Source organism: Thamnophis elegans, chromosome 9 (assembly GCF_009769535.1).
Source record: "Thamnophis elegans isolate rThaEle1 chromosome 9, rThaEle1.pri, whole genome shotgun sequence".
NCBI classification, from domain to species: Eukaryota; Metazoa; Chordata; class Lepidosauria; order Squamata; family Colubridae; genus Thamnophis; species Thamnophis elegans.
In genome coordinates, this window is record NC_045549.1 from 26,587,111 (window position 1) to 26,605,779 (window position 18,669).

Here is an 18,669-nt window from a genome sequence, read left to right on the forward strand (position 1 = left end):
GTACTACCAAGTTGAAGAAGAGACCAGTTTTTGAGTGGACTAGCAGAAGCTACTAGAGAAGCTGTCTTCAAAACCAGCTTCCATTTTTATTTTGGCATCTGTCTTTCAAAATTTCTAACCAGCTTTCTGATTAGTACCTAGGAGTAATAATCTGCTTCCTATATTATTTTAATCTTGGAGGAAGCACAGATTATAATTGCTCAATGTGGGATTTAAAGGACTTAAAAACCAAAATAAAATAATTACTCCAGCCATGTATTAATATCATAAAAAACCATTACAGTGTACCAGTTCCACTAATACAATACACATTTCATGTACTAAAAGTTATTTCATGCAAAAAGAAATAATACTGTAGAAAATTTATTTTGAACAGGTATAATAGGGTAAAACATAGCAAACATGTAATTTGTTTTATAGAAATGAGAGAAGTTGCTATAGTGACCTCAGTAGTGTGACAGATTTGTATGGAGGTTTTATCATATTTATCTATATATTTCTCCACCTATCTTTCCCTCTATTGTAATCACACTTATTTCTCAGTCCCATTCTGAACTCTGTACATTCAATTCAAACATTTTGTACTGTAAGAGAACCAAGCTCCTATGCTAATTGGATAAATCAGATTTAACAATGCAGTCAGATAAACAGTTGTGGTAGCTGCTACCATAGCAACGTCATCATGTTCATGTCTTCTTCCCTCCCTCCTCCCTCCTCCCTCCCTCCCTCCCCCTCTACCCCCTCCTCCTATCCAGTAAGTGACATATTTGCTGATAGTCTGTATGTTTGCAAGGGTTTAATGGCACAGCTCTTTGCTCTGAAGAGGGATTCAAAATGATGAATGAGGATGCAGCTCAGAAGAGTGATGGTGGGGAGAAGTATAATGGAAGTAATCACAGAAAGAAAAGACCCAAGAAGGTAACGTAGATGGGAAAAGCAAGATGTGTGATGGAAGAGTCAGGCAGTAGGAGTGGTCTGAAGTCTTAAAAAACGAAGGTGTAGGCTCCAGCAGCCCTCCAACCTTTGTATTTTCATACCATTAGTGATTTTCCTGTTGTCTAAAACATGGTTATGTTTTTGGTGGATGGTCCTGTGTGATATTTTGCAAAAAGAAAGCAGTAACAGCAGTGTAATCATTAAAGGCACTATGGCGGGTAGAAGTCTCTGGTGTGTAAAGGCTGTAGTAGTGGTTTGTTGTCATTGCTGTTAAATAGCTAATTTGCTGATTAAAAACACAGATTTTGACTGTAGTTAAATGTTGAACAATACAAATATTAATCCCAATTTGCAGTGAACAAAAGGGCTTTTAAAAACACATTGCTGCCTGTTTCTTCAATTACTATTGTTATGCCTTGAAACCTCAGTTTTGTGGTATCATGCTCTGTGTTTTTAAGAAGATAATACCTTTGTGATGGAGAATAATACTGTGAATGAATGGTTAGGCATGTCACCTTGCTTTTTCTGGATTTGAATGCAGGTATTTTCTTATCTTTTGAGATTTATTTCAAATATGTTTAATCAGACAGGTAAAAAAAAACTACAGAAAGCTAAATAATCCCACCCCCCCTTAAATCCTGTAACTAAATGCTGGTGATAGTAGGCTACTACAATACATGGCCACACCCAGCTTTCAGTATCTCTATGGGAAAGAGTGCATTTATTAAAATATTTTCAGGCTATGAGATGCATTTTTACTCAGAAGCAATTGCATTATATTTGGTGAGACTGATTTCTATATATTTCTGAGTATGATTGTGTTCCTGGTATTATTAAATTAATATTTACACTGCTTCATCTGTCCTTACATTGAGTTTTTTTTAAAAAAACCTGCTTCAGCTACATGATTACATTTATTGGTGTGTAAACATAGAATGCAGAAATGCAAATTAACTTCAGAACAAATATCATGCTGCCTATCACCACATATCTTCCTACAAGAGTAGCTATAATGAAACTCCATAGTTATATCTTGAAGAAGATGCTCAGTTCTAGTAGACTATATAACCCACAGTAGAAAAATACAGCAAATAATCAATGATACATCTTGTTTCATGTTTGTGTAGAATTTACACAATGCTATAACACAGATTTCCAAAATATAAACCTCTGATTAATTAGGAACTTGAGAGGAATTCAGTACATCAGGATATAAGAAAAACAAACTTGTCAAAACCCTTCAAAATGGGAAGATGAATTTTTCCATCCTTATGTATCAACTTCCTAATTTTAAATAGACATTTAAATATAAATAATAGAAAGAATACTTTTTACTCCAACTGAAGAAAACAAAAGTAGCAAAAGATATGGTGACCCCACCTTGCTGTATAGTGAAGATTATTGTAGTATACCGTAGAATTATTGATTTTCATACCTAAGCAAAATGTATTTATCTCACTTTATTACAGATTATAGGTTTACCCCTTTACAAAAACTAAGATCCAATTTATTTTAAAGTACATTTAAAGTACATTAGTAATCCCAATATCAATGAAAATATCTATTAATGATCCAAGTGGAATTTACTATATTAAATAGGTGTATTTTTTCATTATAATTCCTGATAATTTTAGGCATACAACTTTGTCCTTGATATTTTAATATCAGTCAGTTCAAAGGTGCTAACAAAGTGTATTCCTTAGCTATATATGTAAATGTCTGGGTATATTTCAAAAGATACACACTAAATTATTTATATATCATGACTGGTCACATACTCAACCAGATGTTCAGAATAGATTTGGCATTTTTATTCACCAGGCATCTGGGATAGGCAGATGTTGTGTGATGATGTTAAAGTTATTGTCACAGGATGTAAGCTGTTTCAGGTAAAGGTGCCTTTTGCACTTGATTTGTGGTGATTTTGTCAATTATGATGGTGTTCAAGTGCTGTTCCAGATGTTTGGGATTGTACCCAAGATGACTATTATTATTGGTAATATTTTTCCTTTCTTTTCCACAATCATTCTACTTCTGCTTGCAAATCTTCGTATTTTGTAATTGTCTCCAATTGTTTTCCTTTTGGTTTCTGTTGCATCCGAGTATTACAGTGTACACTATCCAGACTATTTTGTCTTTTTAAAAAATCAATAATTGTTAAACCTTGTACGCTTGCATTCTAAAGTTCCAGACCACTTTAAGCTTTTTCATTTTCTATTACTTTGTGTATTTTGTAGTCCCATCAGTTCTTGCATACAAGTGATATTTCTTGCAGATACTTCAGTGCCTCTGTAACGTCTGCTGTGTTGTACTTTGTAGTCATTCTGTGTGATTTTAAGAAGCTGACTAGAGAGTTCACTGTTCCTTCAGCTCCTTTACAGAGGCATCATTTGCTGTAGGTTCTCAATTCTGGCTTTGTTCTTAAGGCTTGGTCTTCTGCAGTCAGAACTGACTCCGCTGTTTTTTCAATTTTCCTGCTCTTATTTATTGCCAGGCCTTGTTGTTATCCGCCTGTTTTTTTGTTTTTTGTTTTGTACTGGCCATGCAATACTTTGCCTTGTCATGTTTCTTTTCTATTATTCCTTTGGTTTTTTTTGTAGGCCAGTTTCATCTCTTGGGTATTCAGTAAGCCTTCATAGTGTAACTAGCTCAGTGCATCTTCTTCACCATCCTTCAAATTATTATTATTATTTAAAGGTATTGGCCATTCAACTGCATTGGACTCTACATTGTTATTGTAACTCCTGTAAAGGTTGTTCCAGTTGTATATACAACACACACAAAAAGGGTGGGGTTTCAACCATGCAGTTATGGATGCTATCTTGACTTTTTTTGACTGCCTTGAAGACACCCCAGTGGCATTCCAAGAAAGGAGGAAGAAAGAAATATAGGCCAATCCCTCTCTCTCAGCCCAACTCACCTCATAGAGTTGTTGTGACCTTCTCCTGCTTTGTGCCCTTTCTAACCAAACTGACATTTCAAAAGGCAGAATTTGCGATTCCGGGGTAACCATAGTGTTAACTGTTATCTCTTTCAGCCCTGTTTAACTGTGGCCACACACCCTGAACTGTTTTGCAAGAATGTTCTGGCAAATGGTTATAGACAGTAAGCTAGCAAGTGCATCTATTCACACACTCACACAATGTTTAAAAGTGAGTAAGGTCTTGTATGAGAGATTACTCCACAACATGAAAGAATACACATCCAATATGCTGCAGGAGTACAGGTATCACAGAGTTTAAGCAGGTTTGGGGTAAACAAACTGGAGTTTAAAAGCAAACAGGATTCAGGAACACGAGAGCACAAAGCCAAAGTTTGCTGCAGGTGTTTCTAATGGAAAAGCTGGTTTTATTTATTTATTAGTATCTTGGTTGCTTTGGACATTGGCAATTTCATTTCTTGAAATGTTGTGCAGAACATCTCTACACTGCCCTTTGGAGCTACTTGCGTGTTTTCAGGAGTATTCAAAGAAGGTATATCTGATTTCCAGGGACAGAATATTGTATATTGTGGCCATGTTCATACAAACAAAACTGCCTGGCTTTGGCTTCATTCTACACGTGAAGATATGGATGGAAGCACCAAGAGTTTCTTGTGGGATGCATGCACTGAATGCATGCTGGAAAAAGCAGTCCTGACAACAACTTGATCCCAGGCAGCACCCACACAACCTGTTTTCACCCTCCCTGCTGTGTAACTTATAATAATGCTTACTATTGCCACCACCATTGTCTGTTGCTTTCCAGTTAGACACCATCAAGTTCTAAGCAATAATTATTTTTAACTCTTCTTTCTGGTTGCCTTTCAGTCCACTGAGAAACTCACTAAGATAGTTTTCTGGATAGGCAATCCCTGTAGCAAGAACCTTCCCTGTCTTTGCTCCAGATCTAATGCCATTTACAGTCCTGTTAATAATGATAACTTCTATACCAGAGGTGGTATTCAGCTGGTTCTCTTTGGTTTGGGCGAACTGAAAGCAGTGGCTGCAGGAGAGCCCGCCCACCTGCCCCAATGTAATGCACGAGCACCGCGCATGCACATAAGGTGGTGCACATGCGCAGATGTGGCATGTGCAAGCTAAGCAAGCGCACTTGCGTGCTCACATCTCCAAACCAGTAGGGAAGGTAAGTTAATCCCACCGCTGTACTGTACCATATACTTAACTTGTCCTTTTGCATGACACAAAACCAAGTAATGGTAATATCTACTATAGAACACTACCTCCAAGTCTGATTTTAAATCGACTGTTCCACACATAATTTTTGAAGAAGTCCATTTAGAAAATTCTTGCCTGAATTCATAGTTTATGGTTAAAGACTAAGTCATTTGGGTTTGGATGTGAGACACATTTTATAAGAGGTAACCTCAAATCCATCCAAGTGTCCTAATGCATAGTGTAATATTTATAAGATTTACCAGATGGGGTTTTGTAACACTTAAAAAAAAATCTGTTTGTTGTTCTGTGAAACAGATTTCGCTAGGAATGGTTATTTGGAATAGTTTTGTCCATAATAGTGACCTGTGATCATTTCGTTTTTTACATTTGAATATTAAAGTGTATCTTCAAATGTGCTGTAAGATGTGCTGATTTAAGTAATAAATTCATGCTATTTAAGTAGCTGTGTTTATGTGGCTACAGCAACCTTTAAGAACTTGTGGCAACTTAACATTACAGTAAAATATGAATGTAATATTTGGGAAACCTTATAAATATACTTATTGGAAATACAACAGTCTTTAGCATAGCTCTGATTCATACTAATTAACTTTGAAACAATGAAGAAAGATGACTGATGAATTGGCAATTCCATTGAGTTTTAAACAGTTTACTCCAGTCGATAACACTGTGGTGACTGCCAGGGAGTGAGAATGCAAGCAAAGATGAGAAACACATTCTGTTCCTACTCCAAATGTCACTGCTTCATCCGAGACATAATACTTCAGTTAGAGAAAACAGATCTTCTATTCAGCATCATGAATAGAAGACCATCAGGATATTTTATGGGAAATATAATGTTCATTTTTTCAGTACAGGGATTGGTTGCACTTGGAACTGCTCTAGGAAATTTGAAAGCCTGATGGTTTTGAAAAGGAAAGTTTCCCATGTAGAAAAGGTCAATAGATAATACTGTTGTCTATTTTTTTGGCTACATAAGTTGGACAGGTTTCTTCTCCAGAAAGAAAGATATTTGGGATCATTTGCAATGGCAGTCCTAAGCCTTTTCCCAGTGCTGAATTGAAGCACTGTTGGAAGAAATGTCCATCTGGGTTCAGTTCCAAGTGGGAAGAAAGACACTGGAAACATGGAGATTGCTTGGAAAGATAGTTTAATGGTTGACAGGACCGCATGGTTTGAGGTCCTGGGCAAAAAGGAAAGAGATGCTGAGAGTGCCTGGGTTTTATGCCCTCTGTTGCCTTTTGAATTTGAGCTTGTATTCTGATTGGTTGTCAGACTCCCATGAGGCCATGCAGGGATAACTTTGTAGGTTGTCTTTTGAGTCCGAGGCTTAGTTGATCCTTGCTGGATAATGATGTAATGAAAAGGTTTTGGGCAATTCCTCCTATGGCTCTGCCTGAAGGAGGTATATCTTTGTGGAGTCCTTGGAATCCTAATGGACAACCATTTAAATATGAGCCAGCAGTGTGCAGCAGCTGCCAAAAAAGCCAACACAGTTCTAGGCTGCATAAACAGAGGGATAGAATCAAGATCACGTGAAGTGTTACTACCACTTTATAATGCCTTGGTAAGGCCACACTTGAAGTACTGCATTCAGTTTTGGTCGCCACAATGTAGAAAAGATGTGGAGACTCTAGAAAGAGTGCAGAGAAGAGTAACAAAGATGATTAGGGGACTGGAGACTAAAACATGAAGAACGGTTGCGGGAACTGGGTATGTCTAGTTTAATAAAAAGAAGGATTAGGGGAGACATGATAGCAGTGTTCCAATATCTCAGGGGCTGACACAAAGAAGAGGGAGTCAAACCATTCTCCAAGGCACCTGAGGGTAGAACAAGAAGCAATGGGTGGAAACTAATCAAGGAGAGAAGCAACTTAGAACCGAGGAGAAATTTCCTGACAGAACAATTAATCAGTGGAACAGCTTGCTTCCAGAAGTTGTGAATGCCCCAACACTTGAAGTCTTTAAGAAGATGTTGTATAGCCATTTGTCTGAAATGATGTAGGGTTTCCTGCCTAGGCAGAGGGTTGGACTAGCAGACCTCCAAGTTCCCTTCCAACTCTGCTATTGTATTGTATTGTTATGTAGAATAGACTTGCCCAGGCCTTAATTGCCCATTGACAAAGGGGTGGGGGTGAATTTCTGCCTCCCTTTTAGGGAAAATATTCTGCCCTTTTAATATTTCCTAAAATATCTCATTTTCCTAGTAGAGGGGTGGATGCTAACTTTCTACAGTACTATCCACCCATTCTTTAGCTTGCAGAAAACAATACTAGCATGAGATGCATTGTTCTTAATTAATTAGTAATTAGAAAAATAGAATAAAATGTTTTCCAAAGCCCAAATGAATTTAGCACTTACACAAATATGAATGCTTTTTCTACAATTACTGTTTTGCATTTTAGAAACATAGACAGAGATTTTATTTAGCCTATTTCTTTAGATAAATAGTAGCTCTAAAAAATACTGCTTGGTTTTATAGAACTAGAATTCAGGGATTTTCCTGCATTTTGCTTCTTTGTGTTGTGTCCTTTGTTTGTACTTCAAAAACACACAAACAAACCTGGTCTAGGAATGTTTGGCAATGTTACGGGATATGAGTGCAGCTAATAAAATGGGAGGTTATTAAAATGCACCTTTATCTGCTTACATTTTCTATATTCATATTATTGCAGGTTAATTATTGTGCCAAACAATGTATGTGAAGGTGAATCTGATTTGATTTTGTTAAGCTTAATCAAAAGCAAGCAGATTTCTTTTGGGAACCTCTGAGCCCATCAGGAGAACGATGAGAAAATTACCCAGTTTCAATAAAGCAACGAAAGGTTAACTGCCTCATTTAAATGTTCATCTAAATACATTTTGTGGCACGATTAAATATCAGAAATTTAAGGGCAGAATTCTTGTGTCTTGCATATGTTCTGAAGGTGAAGGCAATGAATTATTTATTGAGAATAACATTAAACCATGTTCTTCTGGGAAGACTTGATTCTTCTCATTGATTTCTTAAGAAGAATAGGTTACTTCTTTTTCAGCAACTATAGCAATTGTGTGAAGTTTCTTTGATGCCATTATCTGCATTTTTTTTTACTGTTTTTGAGTTCCTGAAATGTTTTGCTTGTGAAAGAAAGAAAGAAAGAAAGAAAAAGAAAGAGAAAGAAAGAAAGAAAGAAAGAAAGAAAGAAAGAAAAAGAAAGAGAAAGAAAGAAAGAAAAAGACTTAAAGTACAAAATGTGGTTATTTAATTGTTTGTTTTACATATGAAATGCCCAATAATACAGTAATACAAGTTGCTAAAACATTTTAATGCCTCATTCCATCCCAACCTCAGAAACACTTATTTTATGCAAATGTGTTTAATCAGCTGCACATAGATAAAAAGAGTTAGAATTAGGCATAGGTGTCTTTTGATAATCACAGTGATGCCAAAATTTTGAAAAATGTATCATGACGTAGAAAGGTCCACTTTTTTATATTTGTGTTACACTATGGCGGTAAAGTTGTGATGTTTTGTTACTGTCCCCCTTGTTCCCATTGTTCTTCTTCTCCTCAAGAGAACCTACGCAGCAGTTTTCCATTTCCCCCTTTCCATAAAATATAAATTGTAAAATATAATTGTACTATTTAATCTACATAACTCTGTATCAAGACTTATTAAGAATCAACAATACTATTCATAGGTTCTACTGAATACATGAGTTCTAATCAGGCTAGAAGGTTGGGACCATATCTGCCGACATAATCTATTTTTCTCTGAACCATTTCACAATTGGTATAATCCAAGGAGGAGATGTGTTGAGTCTTATAGGTTCAATGGTTCAAAATCAATGGTTTTGTGATTATCAAGTGTTGTTGTCGTTTGTAGCCTTGTTGAAGTGTATACATAGTGGCCCTCCAGATTTCCTTCCTGGATATGAGAATAAGCAAAAGGAGAGATACAAGATACATGACTCTTATTTAATGTGCATACCTGTATCCTTCCATCCTCCACTAACCTCTCTGCAGATAATTCTATTAACTGAGTAATTAAATTGTTGTAAAGCTTTTCATTGCGGATTTACTTATGCAGAGTTATTTAAAATGTAAACATTTAAAACAGACTTAAAGTTTTGCACTGTTTATATTACATGTTATGTTTCAGTTCCTTAATACTAAATATTCAACAATTGTCCTAAGCAGAAAAGAATATTAAAAATGTTAATATATGAAATTTAAATCCTAATAGAATTGCACTTAGCTTTAAATCTTTGGTAGCAAATATTTATAAATCTCCACATATTCTGATTGTGCTGTGAAATTTAGATTTAAGGAATCTGTGACATTAGGCAGTGCATTAAATGACTCAAGCTTCCAAAACAGGCTCATTTATCATAAACGTCTCCCTCTTATAGATGAGACACAAAATTTTTCTGAGTGCTGAATCACTATTAAAAGAAGCATCCAGTTTATCATCACCAATGATACTGCATATTGCGCATATGCACTAGTCATTCCCGACACTAGGGGCTGATGCTCATCTCCGTTTCAAAGCCGAAGAGCCAGCGCATCCGAAGATATCTCCATGGTCATGTGGCCGGCATGACTAAATGCTGAAGGCGCACGGAGCGCTGTTACCTTCCCACCAAAGGTGGTTCCTATTTTTCTATTTGCATTTGTATGTGCTTTTGAACTGCTAGGTTGGCAGAAGCTAGAATACATAATGGGAGCTCACTCCATTACGCGGTGCTAGGGATTCAAACTGCCAACCTTTCTGATCGATAAGCTCAGCGTCTTAGCCACTGAGCCACTGTGTCCACTGCATAAGACACCTAAATTTTATTGAACATACTGTTCAAAAGTATAGTGGTGTTTGTGTGCCACAAATGAAAATGATTTGGATCCAACTTATTTATAATGGAACCTCACAATGCCATTACTTATTATGTAGCATGGATCACAAACTTCTAAAATGGAATCTCATCAACATGTCTTTGAAACCCTGCCAAAATCAACGTTGGAGAGAAGAAGTTTTAGCTTTTGAAAACTATGTTTTCAGGGTGGCCCAAATGTACTTTCTCACCTCTGCAACCTCTACAGTCCAGTTTTCTGTCAGATATATTCCTCAGGCAGCCTTCAGATCTGATGTGGCCATGGAAAACAAACTGAGCCAGCTGGCTGGTAGGAAAGATCATTAGTTTTCTGCTGTTAGACACAGGAAACTATTGCTTTTGAAAAGAGTGACTGTGAAGAAGAGAATTTGTCTTCTTTGCCAGTGATTCTGTAGAAAATCAATGGTTTTTTTTACAATGGGAAACCATCAATATACCAGAATGGCTCTGGGAATGTGGCATTAATTCTCATTCCTTTCTCTCCCCCTTCCCATTACTTCTACTTGGAAGGAGGGTGGGGAAGTGGACATATGGTTTTTTTCCCCCTTGACTCCAAATACTGATCCAGGAACTGATGCGACTTTTTAGGATGATGTCTTGCAAACATGCAAACTCACGCTTCTGCCAGCTGGAAAAAAAAGGACTCTTGTCTGTAAAAGCTTATGCCATAAAATTTTGTTGCTTAACGCAAGTGGCGTATCGTGCATTCAGCTCTCCTCAGGACAGCACCCTTGTTTTGATTTATCATGTTGTTTTGGTCTGTAATCTAGGAAATCCCCACATGTAGAAATAAAGGACTAATATTAACTATCTTTTCAGGAAATCCAAATCCGTTACCCAAGAAAATTATATCATTTTGAGTAATGGCAGGGCTGGTCTGGTCTTCATGATGTTACAACAGGTTTTTGTCACAAGAGGGTAAGACAGTGACCTTCTTGATATAATTTTCACATATGCCCTTGATTGGCAAGGACTCATTTTTTGTTAACTTCTCATTAAGGTTCCCAAAACTGTCATCAATCAAGTATCCCCTAATGCAAGAGTTGTGCTTCCTATGCACACAAAGAACAGTAAGAAATGGAAGCCTGGAGTCTGACAGTCCACCCTCTCTGAATTAATGAGCAGTATCTCAACTGACAATGGCACTGCATTTACCTTTTCTTCCCTCTGTGACAGAGAGTCCTCCATTGTAAGCCAGGCTTCGTAGGCTGCAATGCTTCACCAACTTTAGAGGTGTATTGTTTCCTGCATATTCAGCTGCACTCATTTTGTCCAAACATATTTAATTGTGGAATTACATATTATGTACACAGTGCACGTGGTGGAAAGTTTTTGTTAGCCTATATATACTTTTAATGCCTTTGTTGTGGTTGTTTTTTTTTTTTTTTACAAGAGGTGGAATTGCATTAGCAATAATAAGCCTTGTCCTCTGTATTAATACTGCATCTGTTGTGGGGCTTGCTTCTGAATGAAGCTGGAATTAAATAATGCTACTGATTATGTACCAATGAATGTTCCTGAAAGGCGTAACAGCCCGGGAGTCCCTATTGCTTAGCACCTCTCCATCTATAAATAAAGGACTGATGCAGAGAGCTCCTTAGCAAGTATCTGCCCCAGGGACAACCCAGTCAGTAGGACTCAATGTCTCTTGCTGCTGGAAATGTTTCATCTCACTTGGCTGTAAAATACATAAGAGTGTTTAAAATTCCTTTATGGATCAAAGCTAATTGGTTCTACTAGTTCCTTATAGACTGCTCCTTCAATTAGGATGATGATAATATAATCATAAATTATTGATTTTATATGATACTTCACTCCCAAGTACGCTGGGTGATTTTAAGCATTGCAGTAGATATATGTTACCTTCTATCTATCTGTCTGTCTGTCTGTCTGTCTGTCTGTCTGTCTGTCTGTCTGTCTGTCTGTCTGTCTATCTATCTATCTATCTATCTATCTATCTATCTATCTATCTATCTATCTATCTATCTATCTGTCTATCAATGGTCCTGTGTGTGTGTGTGTGTGTGTGTGTGTGTGTGTATGTTCCAGCATAACTCTGGAACGCCACAAGCAATTTCAACCAAACTTGGTACACAGATGACGTATTCTCTGGAAACAAATACTGTGAGTATAAGACACCCCTAAGTGTGTATGTGTGTGGGTGTGTGTATTCCAGTATAACTCTGGAATTCCTAGGCCAGTGAAAATGAAATGAAAAGGATTGAATTATATCTATAGCAATGATGGCGAACCTTTTCAACACTGGAGCGCATGTGTGTGCTTGTCTGAGCCACGACCCGGAAGAGGAACCAGGGGGCATGCACATGCCCACGCGCCGATCAGCTGGCCGGCACACATGCTCACGCTGGAAAATGGAAGACCAGCTCTTCCAGTTTCCGGCACTGCCGCATGCACAAAGGCCAGCTGATTGTTGCATGCACATGAATGCCAAAAACCCAGAAAAGGAACGGGTGATGCTGTGCATGGCTCTGCATGCCACTTCAGGCATGCGTGCCATAGGTTCGCCATCATGGATCTATAGTGTCAAGTCACTGTACTTTTGACAGTGATAATGTGCATTTTGGATTCAAGTTCTGTTAAGATACAGGCTTTTGTGCCTTAAAATGGCTTCTAATGTACAGCATAGTGGAGTTGCCATGGTAATGGCTTCACAGTACTCCAGAAGGGGGCTCCCTCTAATACAGGATTGGGATAAATGCATACTCTGGCTACGGCGGGTTATCAGCTAGTATTCACATATAAATATAGTTGTAACTTTCTCTTTTAAGGGGCCACCACAAACACGTTAAAGAGTTCCTCTGTATTTACTCTACCTACTTCCCCATAAGCAAAGTATGCTGATTTCTTCATAGCAGCACCTTTCCTTTTGTTACTGAGAACTTGTATAAGTTATTACTACTGTATCACACAAGAGACCTAGAACTCATGACTTCCTTTTTGTAGCTGGATTCCTTCCATGGATATTTTAGTGTGCCTCCAGACTGTCATGCTTTGTCATTCTTTATTAGTTATGGCTTCCTCAGCTTTAGTGCCTCCCAGATCTGTTGAGCTACAGTCACATAATTTTAACCAGTGCCTGTAGGGTGTGAATTGCAAGAGTCTTAATTTCAACACTTCTAGAGGATACTAAGGAGGAGAACTAGTATTTTAGATGAAAATAATACTGGGAAAATACCTTGGGAAAGTCTCCATGGCTTAATCTTCATGGACTGACTGCTGATGGAAACTTTTGCAAGATTACAATCAGGTTTAACTGTGATTGTTTATTGAAAACATATTCAGCACAGCCTATTCACAAAACATTGTAGTTTAATTCATTCACTGACAGGACTGCAAGAGATCTAGGAATCAGAAACTAGGAGCTGATAGTTCATCATATAGGATAGCCAAATAGCAAACAAATGGTTGTTGGACTTAAGTCCAGCGACTCCTGATTAGGTAATTAGACTTAATTGAGTACAGAGATTTGCATGGGGAGGCTTTAATCAGTTTAACTGCAATTCATCTCATGCGGAATAAAATTGCCTTTCTAATGGCTTTTTGAAAGCCTACTAGCTTCAAATGGTGTAACTAAATCACAATAAAATATATATCCAACATATTCATCACAGTTGTTTTCTTCTGTTTCATTTGAGGATTATGTATGCGGCATGTTTTATACAAACCTATAAATTTTCTAAATGGGTTTTTTTCTAGTCTGCGTCCTCTATAAATAATGTAGAATCATTTGCACATTCTTCTTAAGGTATCTCTGTTGGTTTTGCAGCCATATTTCAGTTTCAAAACGCAAATATTTTGCAGTTACCTATTAATGACAGATAGATGTCTTCTATAAGAAAGTTGATTATATTTTATATTGTGGACAAAATAGTATCTGTAGATCAGAAGTACAAGACTTGCTTATTATGTCTCCTATTGAACCCCACAATTCTAATACTCCCTTTTCTTCATCTTTTAAAGTTTGTTCCTTATTTCTGTAGTTTCTGTAAATCGTACTTATTATTACAAATTATATATAACTTTTTATATATATAAAGACTGTTTTTAAAGACTGTTAGATAGAAATAGAGGCGTAGGTAGAATTTAATTGGGCAGGACAATAAATATTGTGCATTTTAATGACATACTGTTGAAATGGTGGGAACGAGATAATACAAACAGGTGTTTCCAATTGACTACCATATCCAGAGTTTTAAAAAATGGGCAGCAATTTCTACATGATCATGCTAAATTGAAATTAAAATCATTGTATGTATCTATTTTGTGTTCTTCTGTTTCAACCCTTCATTGTACTTTCATAATAGATTTATTTTTGTGGAAGTGCTGTGGAAAATCTAAGCCAGGACTCCGAACTATTTCAGCTCATGCTTATTTAGACAATTTATTGGAGATGATTCAACTTCTCATAAAAAAACTTTGTAACAGAGTTTTTAGCAGGTTTGTTGATAAGTAAAAGCAAAGGGACATGGTGGCTCAGTGGCTAAGATGCTGAGCTTGTTGATCAGAAAGGTCGGCAGTTCAGCGGCTCAAATCCCTAGTGCTGCATAACGGAGTGAGCTCCCATTACTTGTCCCAGCTTCTGCCAACCTAGCAGTTCGAAAGCATGTAAAAGTGCAAGTAGAAAAATAGGAACCCCTTTTAATGAGAAGGTAACAGCATTCCATGGGCCTTCGGCATTCAGTCATGCTGGCCACATCACCATGGAGATGTCTTCGCTGGCTCTTTGGCTTAAAGAGCCAAATAAAACAGAGATGACCAGAGCCCCTAGAGTCAGGAACAACTAGCACATATGTGCGAGGGGAACCTTTACCTTTAGAGGCAAAGGGATTTATATACTCTAGTAAAGGTATTTAGTGTTGCAGTCAAATGGTTAAAATGAGGCCATGCAAAACCCATATAACCTATTAACAATTAAATGATTCTTGAAAACAATAATATATAGATGGTGGTCAGAATTAATCTTTTAATGGGAAGGAAGGCTTGGTGTGCTTCCATAATTCCTGAGATGTGGGCTTTACTTTGAAGAAAGCCCTGCTTATTAATTTGAAAGAGTGTTTCTTTGCTGTAAATCAATTTCTCTTAAAATTAAACTTGTAGTTTGAAATTCACTGACAGGCTCTAAGTTGTTTTGGTTTTTATTTTTCCCAGCACAGTCATACTTAAGATGACAGCCATAGAATTAATATTCTTTCCTATCCAGCTTGCTTTCTCTCTGTGTTTGCATGTCTCTCTCTCTCTCTCACCCCCTCCCTCCCTCCCTCTCTCTGTGTCTGTCTGTGTCTGTCTGGCTGACTAACTGACTGAGTGACTGATTTATTGGACACCCATCTTACCACAAGGTAACGCTAGGCAGCTTACAATATTAAAAAAAAATAAAGCTATATAAGTAAAATATTACAAAAGTATAAAAATATAAAATTCAATAGCTAAAAGATGGGGAGGGAAAGAATAGGATGAGCAGGGTGGATTGGGGGACTGGGGTAGGGTGGCACGAGATCTGATATTAATCTTTCAATTTATCTATTGCCTTCTTCTCTTTTACTGCTTTTGAACTGTCTCTTCTCCTGTCTCTTCAAGGCCAGTTCTCTCTGGAGAGTTAGAGTATTATGTCCTCCAGACATGCTTGAAAGAGAAATGTTTTTGTTTTTTTTAAATGAACTTCATACAGGAGCGTGCAACACCTGATATTATTATACAGAAGTGAAATCTGTATAAATGTCAGTCTTTTAAATACAGTATTATGCTGAACAAATAAAGAAAGTGGGGAAAATAAAGCAAGAGTTTTTATAGAGTTTGTTTTGCTTGTATCTGTAAAGTAATATAATAGTTGGGCGCTGAACACTGATTAGAAGATCAAACACCTAGTTACTATGGTAACTGTGACCTGCTGCAAGAATAATTAGCAGCAAGAAGTAATAGTGTCAGAAGGGAAACCAAACTGCCCCCCCAAAATCCTAATGTAGTTACTGATCTGAATCAGTTCCATCTGGTTCAATCAATGCAGGCATACGATAGGGGCATTCTTTGTTCCTGGAGTTTGCCAATATATTTTCTTTGTGTGATCTAACACCTGTGTCATCCTTTCTGTCTCTCCCTTGAGGCTATGACTGGAAACCTTGGATGTTTTGAAGCAGAACACTCTTGCGAATTGCCTCTGATGATATAGTAAGAGGATTTGGCGGTTTAATTCATAGAAGATGAGGTTACATAGGCAACATATCACAACTATTTGTTATACGAAGAATTAATTACGCTTGGCTGTATACTGAATCCTCATATGATCATTTGCAAAATAAGAATGCTATAATACTGGGGTCTCCAAATTTTAAGATTTGTGGATTTTAACTTCCAAAATTTGTCTGCCAACCATGCTGGTTGGGGAATTCTGGCAGTTGATGCCCACAACTCTTAAAGTTGCCAAGTTTGGAAATGTCTGCTTAAAAACGACATTTGTGAAAATATTAAGTTATAAATGTTTTCTTTATAGTGAAAGCTAATAGCGGGGGGGGGGGGAGTTGAAACAATTGCACAATTTATTATCAAAGAAACATAGTTTAATGAGGAAAAATAAAACACAATTTAACACAATAAGTCACAATCAAGATCCATCCCTCCCTCCCTAATGAACTACTATTATATGGTATTGTAGCATAACAGCAGAATATATTTTAGCACTCCTGGTAAATTATTTTCAGCACATTTTTTTTGCCTGTCTGTAATCTTGGCCAAAATGCCTGTTTAGGAAATAGGTATGAGTGTAAAATGTTTGCTGAGTATGGATATATTTAGCAAGACACATTGTGCGAGATATGTTGGAGATAGAGTTTCTTCCACACATCATTCTCTCCAAGCTCCACCTTCAACCCCCCCCCCCATTTCAGATTGGAATGTGGAAATGTTGACAACCAATTGCCATTTACAAGTGGGAGGCAGAACAGAGATATTCCACTGAGCTATGGAAAGAATTAGAATTAGTTCTCAAATAGTAAAGAACAACATGACGACAAATTTGATGGTTGCAAAAATACAGGATAGATAGAAGCAAATCAGCCAGCATAAAAGGGGATCAAATGGTTTATTTCTTGGATAAGTTAAAAGACAAATATTCAGCAGAGTTTAAATATTATTTTATAGACAGTTTTTTTCCCTTGAAAAATAACTGTTAGGGTTGTGACTTCCTAACATTTTTCTGTTAGTTATCGGAAGTTCCTGGACTTGTGAACTTGTCTAAGTGGCTCAGGCTTGTACGTATGGTGAGATATGACAATGGGAAGAAAGCCACTAAAATTCATCCAAAGTTATAAAATGGGTCAATACCTTTAGTTCAGGGACATGCAGTCAGGGGAGGCAGGGGAGGCGGGGCCTCACCAGTGTCATGAGGAAAAGAAAAGAAAATTTAAAATAATTAAAAAGGCTAAGGTAGTTGCTGCCAGACTCCAGAGTCACAGTGACTCTGAGTCTGCTTAGTGCTAACTGTAGGGGGAGGCAAGAGAACTATGGGCCTCCTTTGCATAAGGAATTTTTCGCCTTTTAACCCTTGCTCAGAGTTAAGCAAGGGTTAAAAGGCGAAAAATTCCTTATGCAAAGGGGGCACGTGATTCTCCTGCCTCCTGATCTGGGAGCAGCAGCATCTGGGACCGGGACCCGCTCTATGGCGGATGCGGCAGTGGGGCTTTGGCGGGGCTTTTGCGCTTGCCTCACCAGCCATGAAGCTCACCGCAGATCACTGCTTTAGTTATTACAAATAACAACCACTGGAAATAGTGTCCAGACTGATATTTCAATATTTATTGACTTCCAACAGTTCCATATTCAGTTTCTCGGGAAGCTTCAGTTAAATTCAAGCTTGCCTAGGACCTGATAGATTCTTGCTTCCCTATTCCTTCAGGAACAGGAGGAAAGCTTATATATATATCTCCAGAATATTGAAGGGGGGGGGTCTTGTGACCCACTAGGGCCGTGATGGCAAATCTATGGCATGCGTGCCACAGGTGGCATGCGGAGCCATTTCTGAGGGCACGCAAGGTGTTGTCCTGTCAGCTGCAGTGGACATGCGTGCATTGGCCAGCTGGTTGCAGGGCCTTTTTTGCCCTCCCCAGGCTTCTAGAAAGCCTCTGGAGCCTGGGTAGGGTGAAAAATGGACCTACCTTGCCCACCGTGCCAACAGCATTTTACAACAAAAAAGAAATGGAGAAGCCCAGATATATTCAACAAATGCAAGTTAATAGAAAAGATTAAAGATGAATGAAATGAGATATTGAATCAAGATAGAATTAAATTTAGCTAGATAAAATATAGCTTGAGATATGCCTATTTGCTATCTGCATGTAGCATTCAAAGCTCAGGCTAACAGACCACTGGACCGAGAATGAAAGGAATTACGTGACAAAAATGGCCTTGAAACATAAGCAGAATACACTTGGGATTTGAGCTTTCAGTGGAAAAAAACATTGGTTACAAGGCCTGTCAGTTTTATTGTGAATTTTATAAGTAAAAGAAAATACAGACAGTCCTCGACTTATGACCAGAATAGAACCCAAAATTTCTGTTGTTAAGTGAGACAACATTGAGTTTTGGCCCATTGTATGACCTTTCTTGCCACAGTTGTTAAGTGAATCACTGCAGTTGTTAAATTAGTAATCTGGTTGTTAAGTAATTCTGGCTTCC

General features: G+C 37.6%; 1 protein-coding gene across 1 annotated transcript in view; it reads left to right on the forward strand.

Annotated features, from left to right (window-relative positions):
- Window positions 1-795: 795 nt before the first annotated feature.
- ANK2 (ankyrin 2) overlaps window positions 796-18,669 on the forward strand; it is a 187,696-nt gene continuing 169,822 nt past the window's right edge. The window contains 1 exon segment of the mRNA XM_032224365.1: window positions 796-918. Coding sequence (XP_032080256.1) covers window positions 835-918 — 84 coding nt within the window. The 5' untranslated portion in view covers window positions 796-834.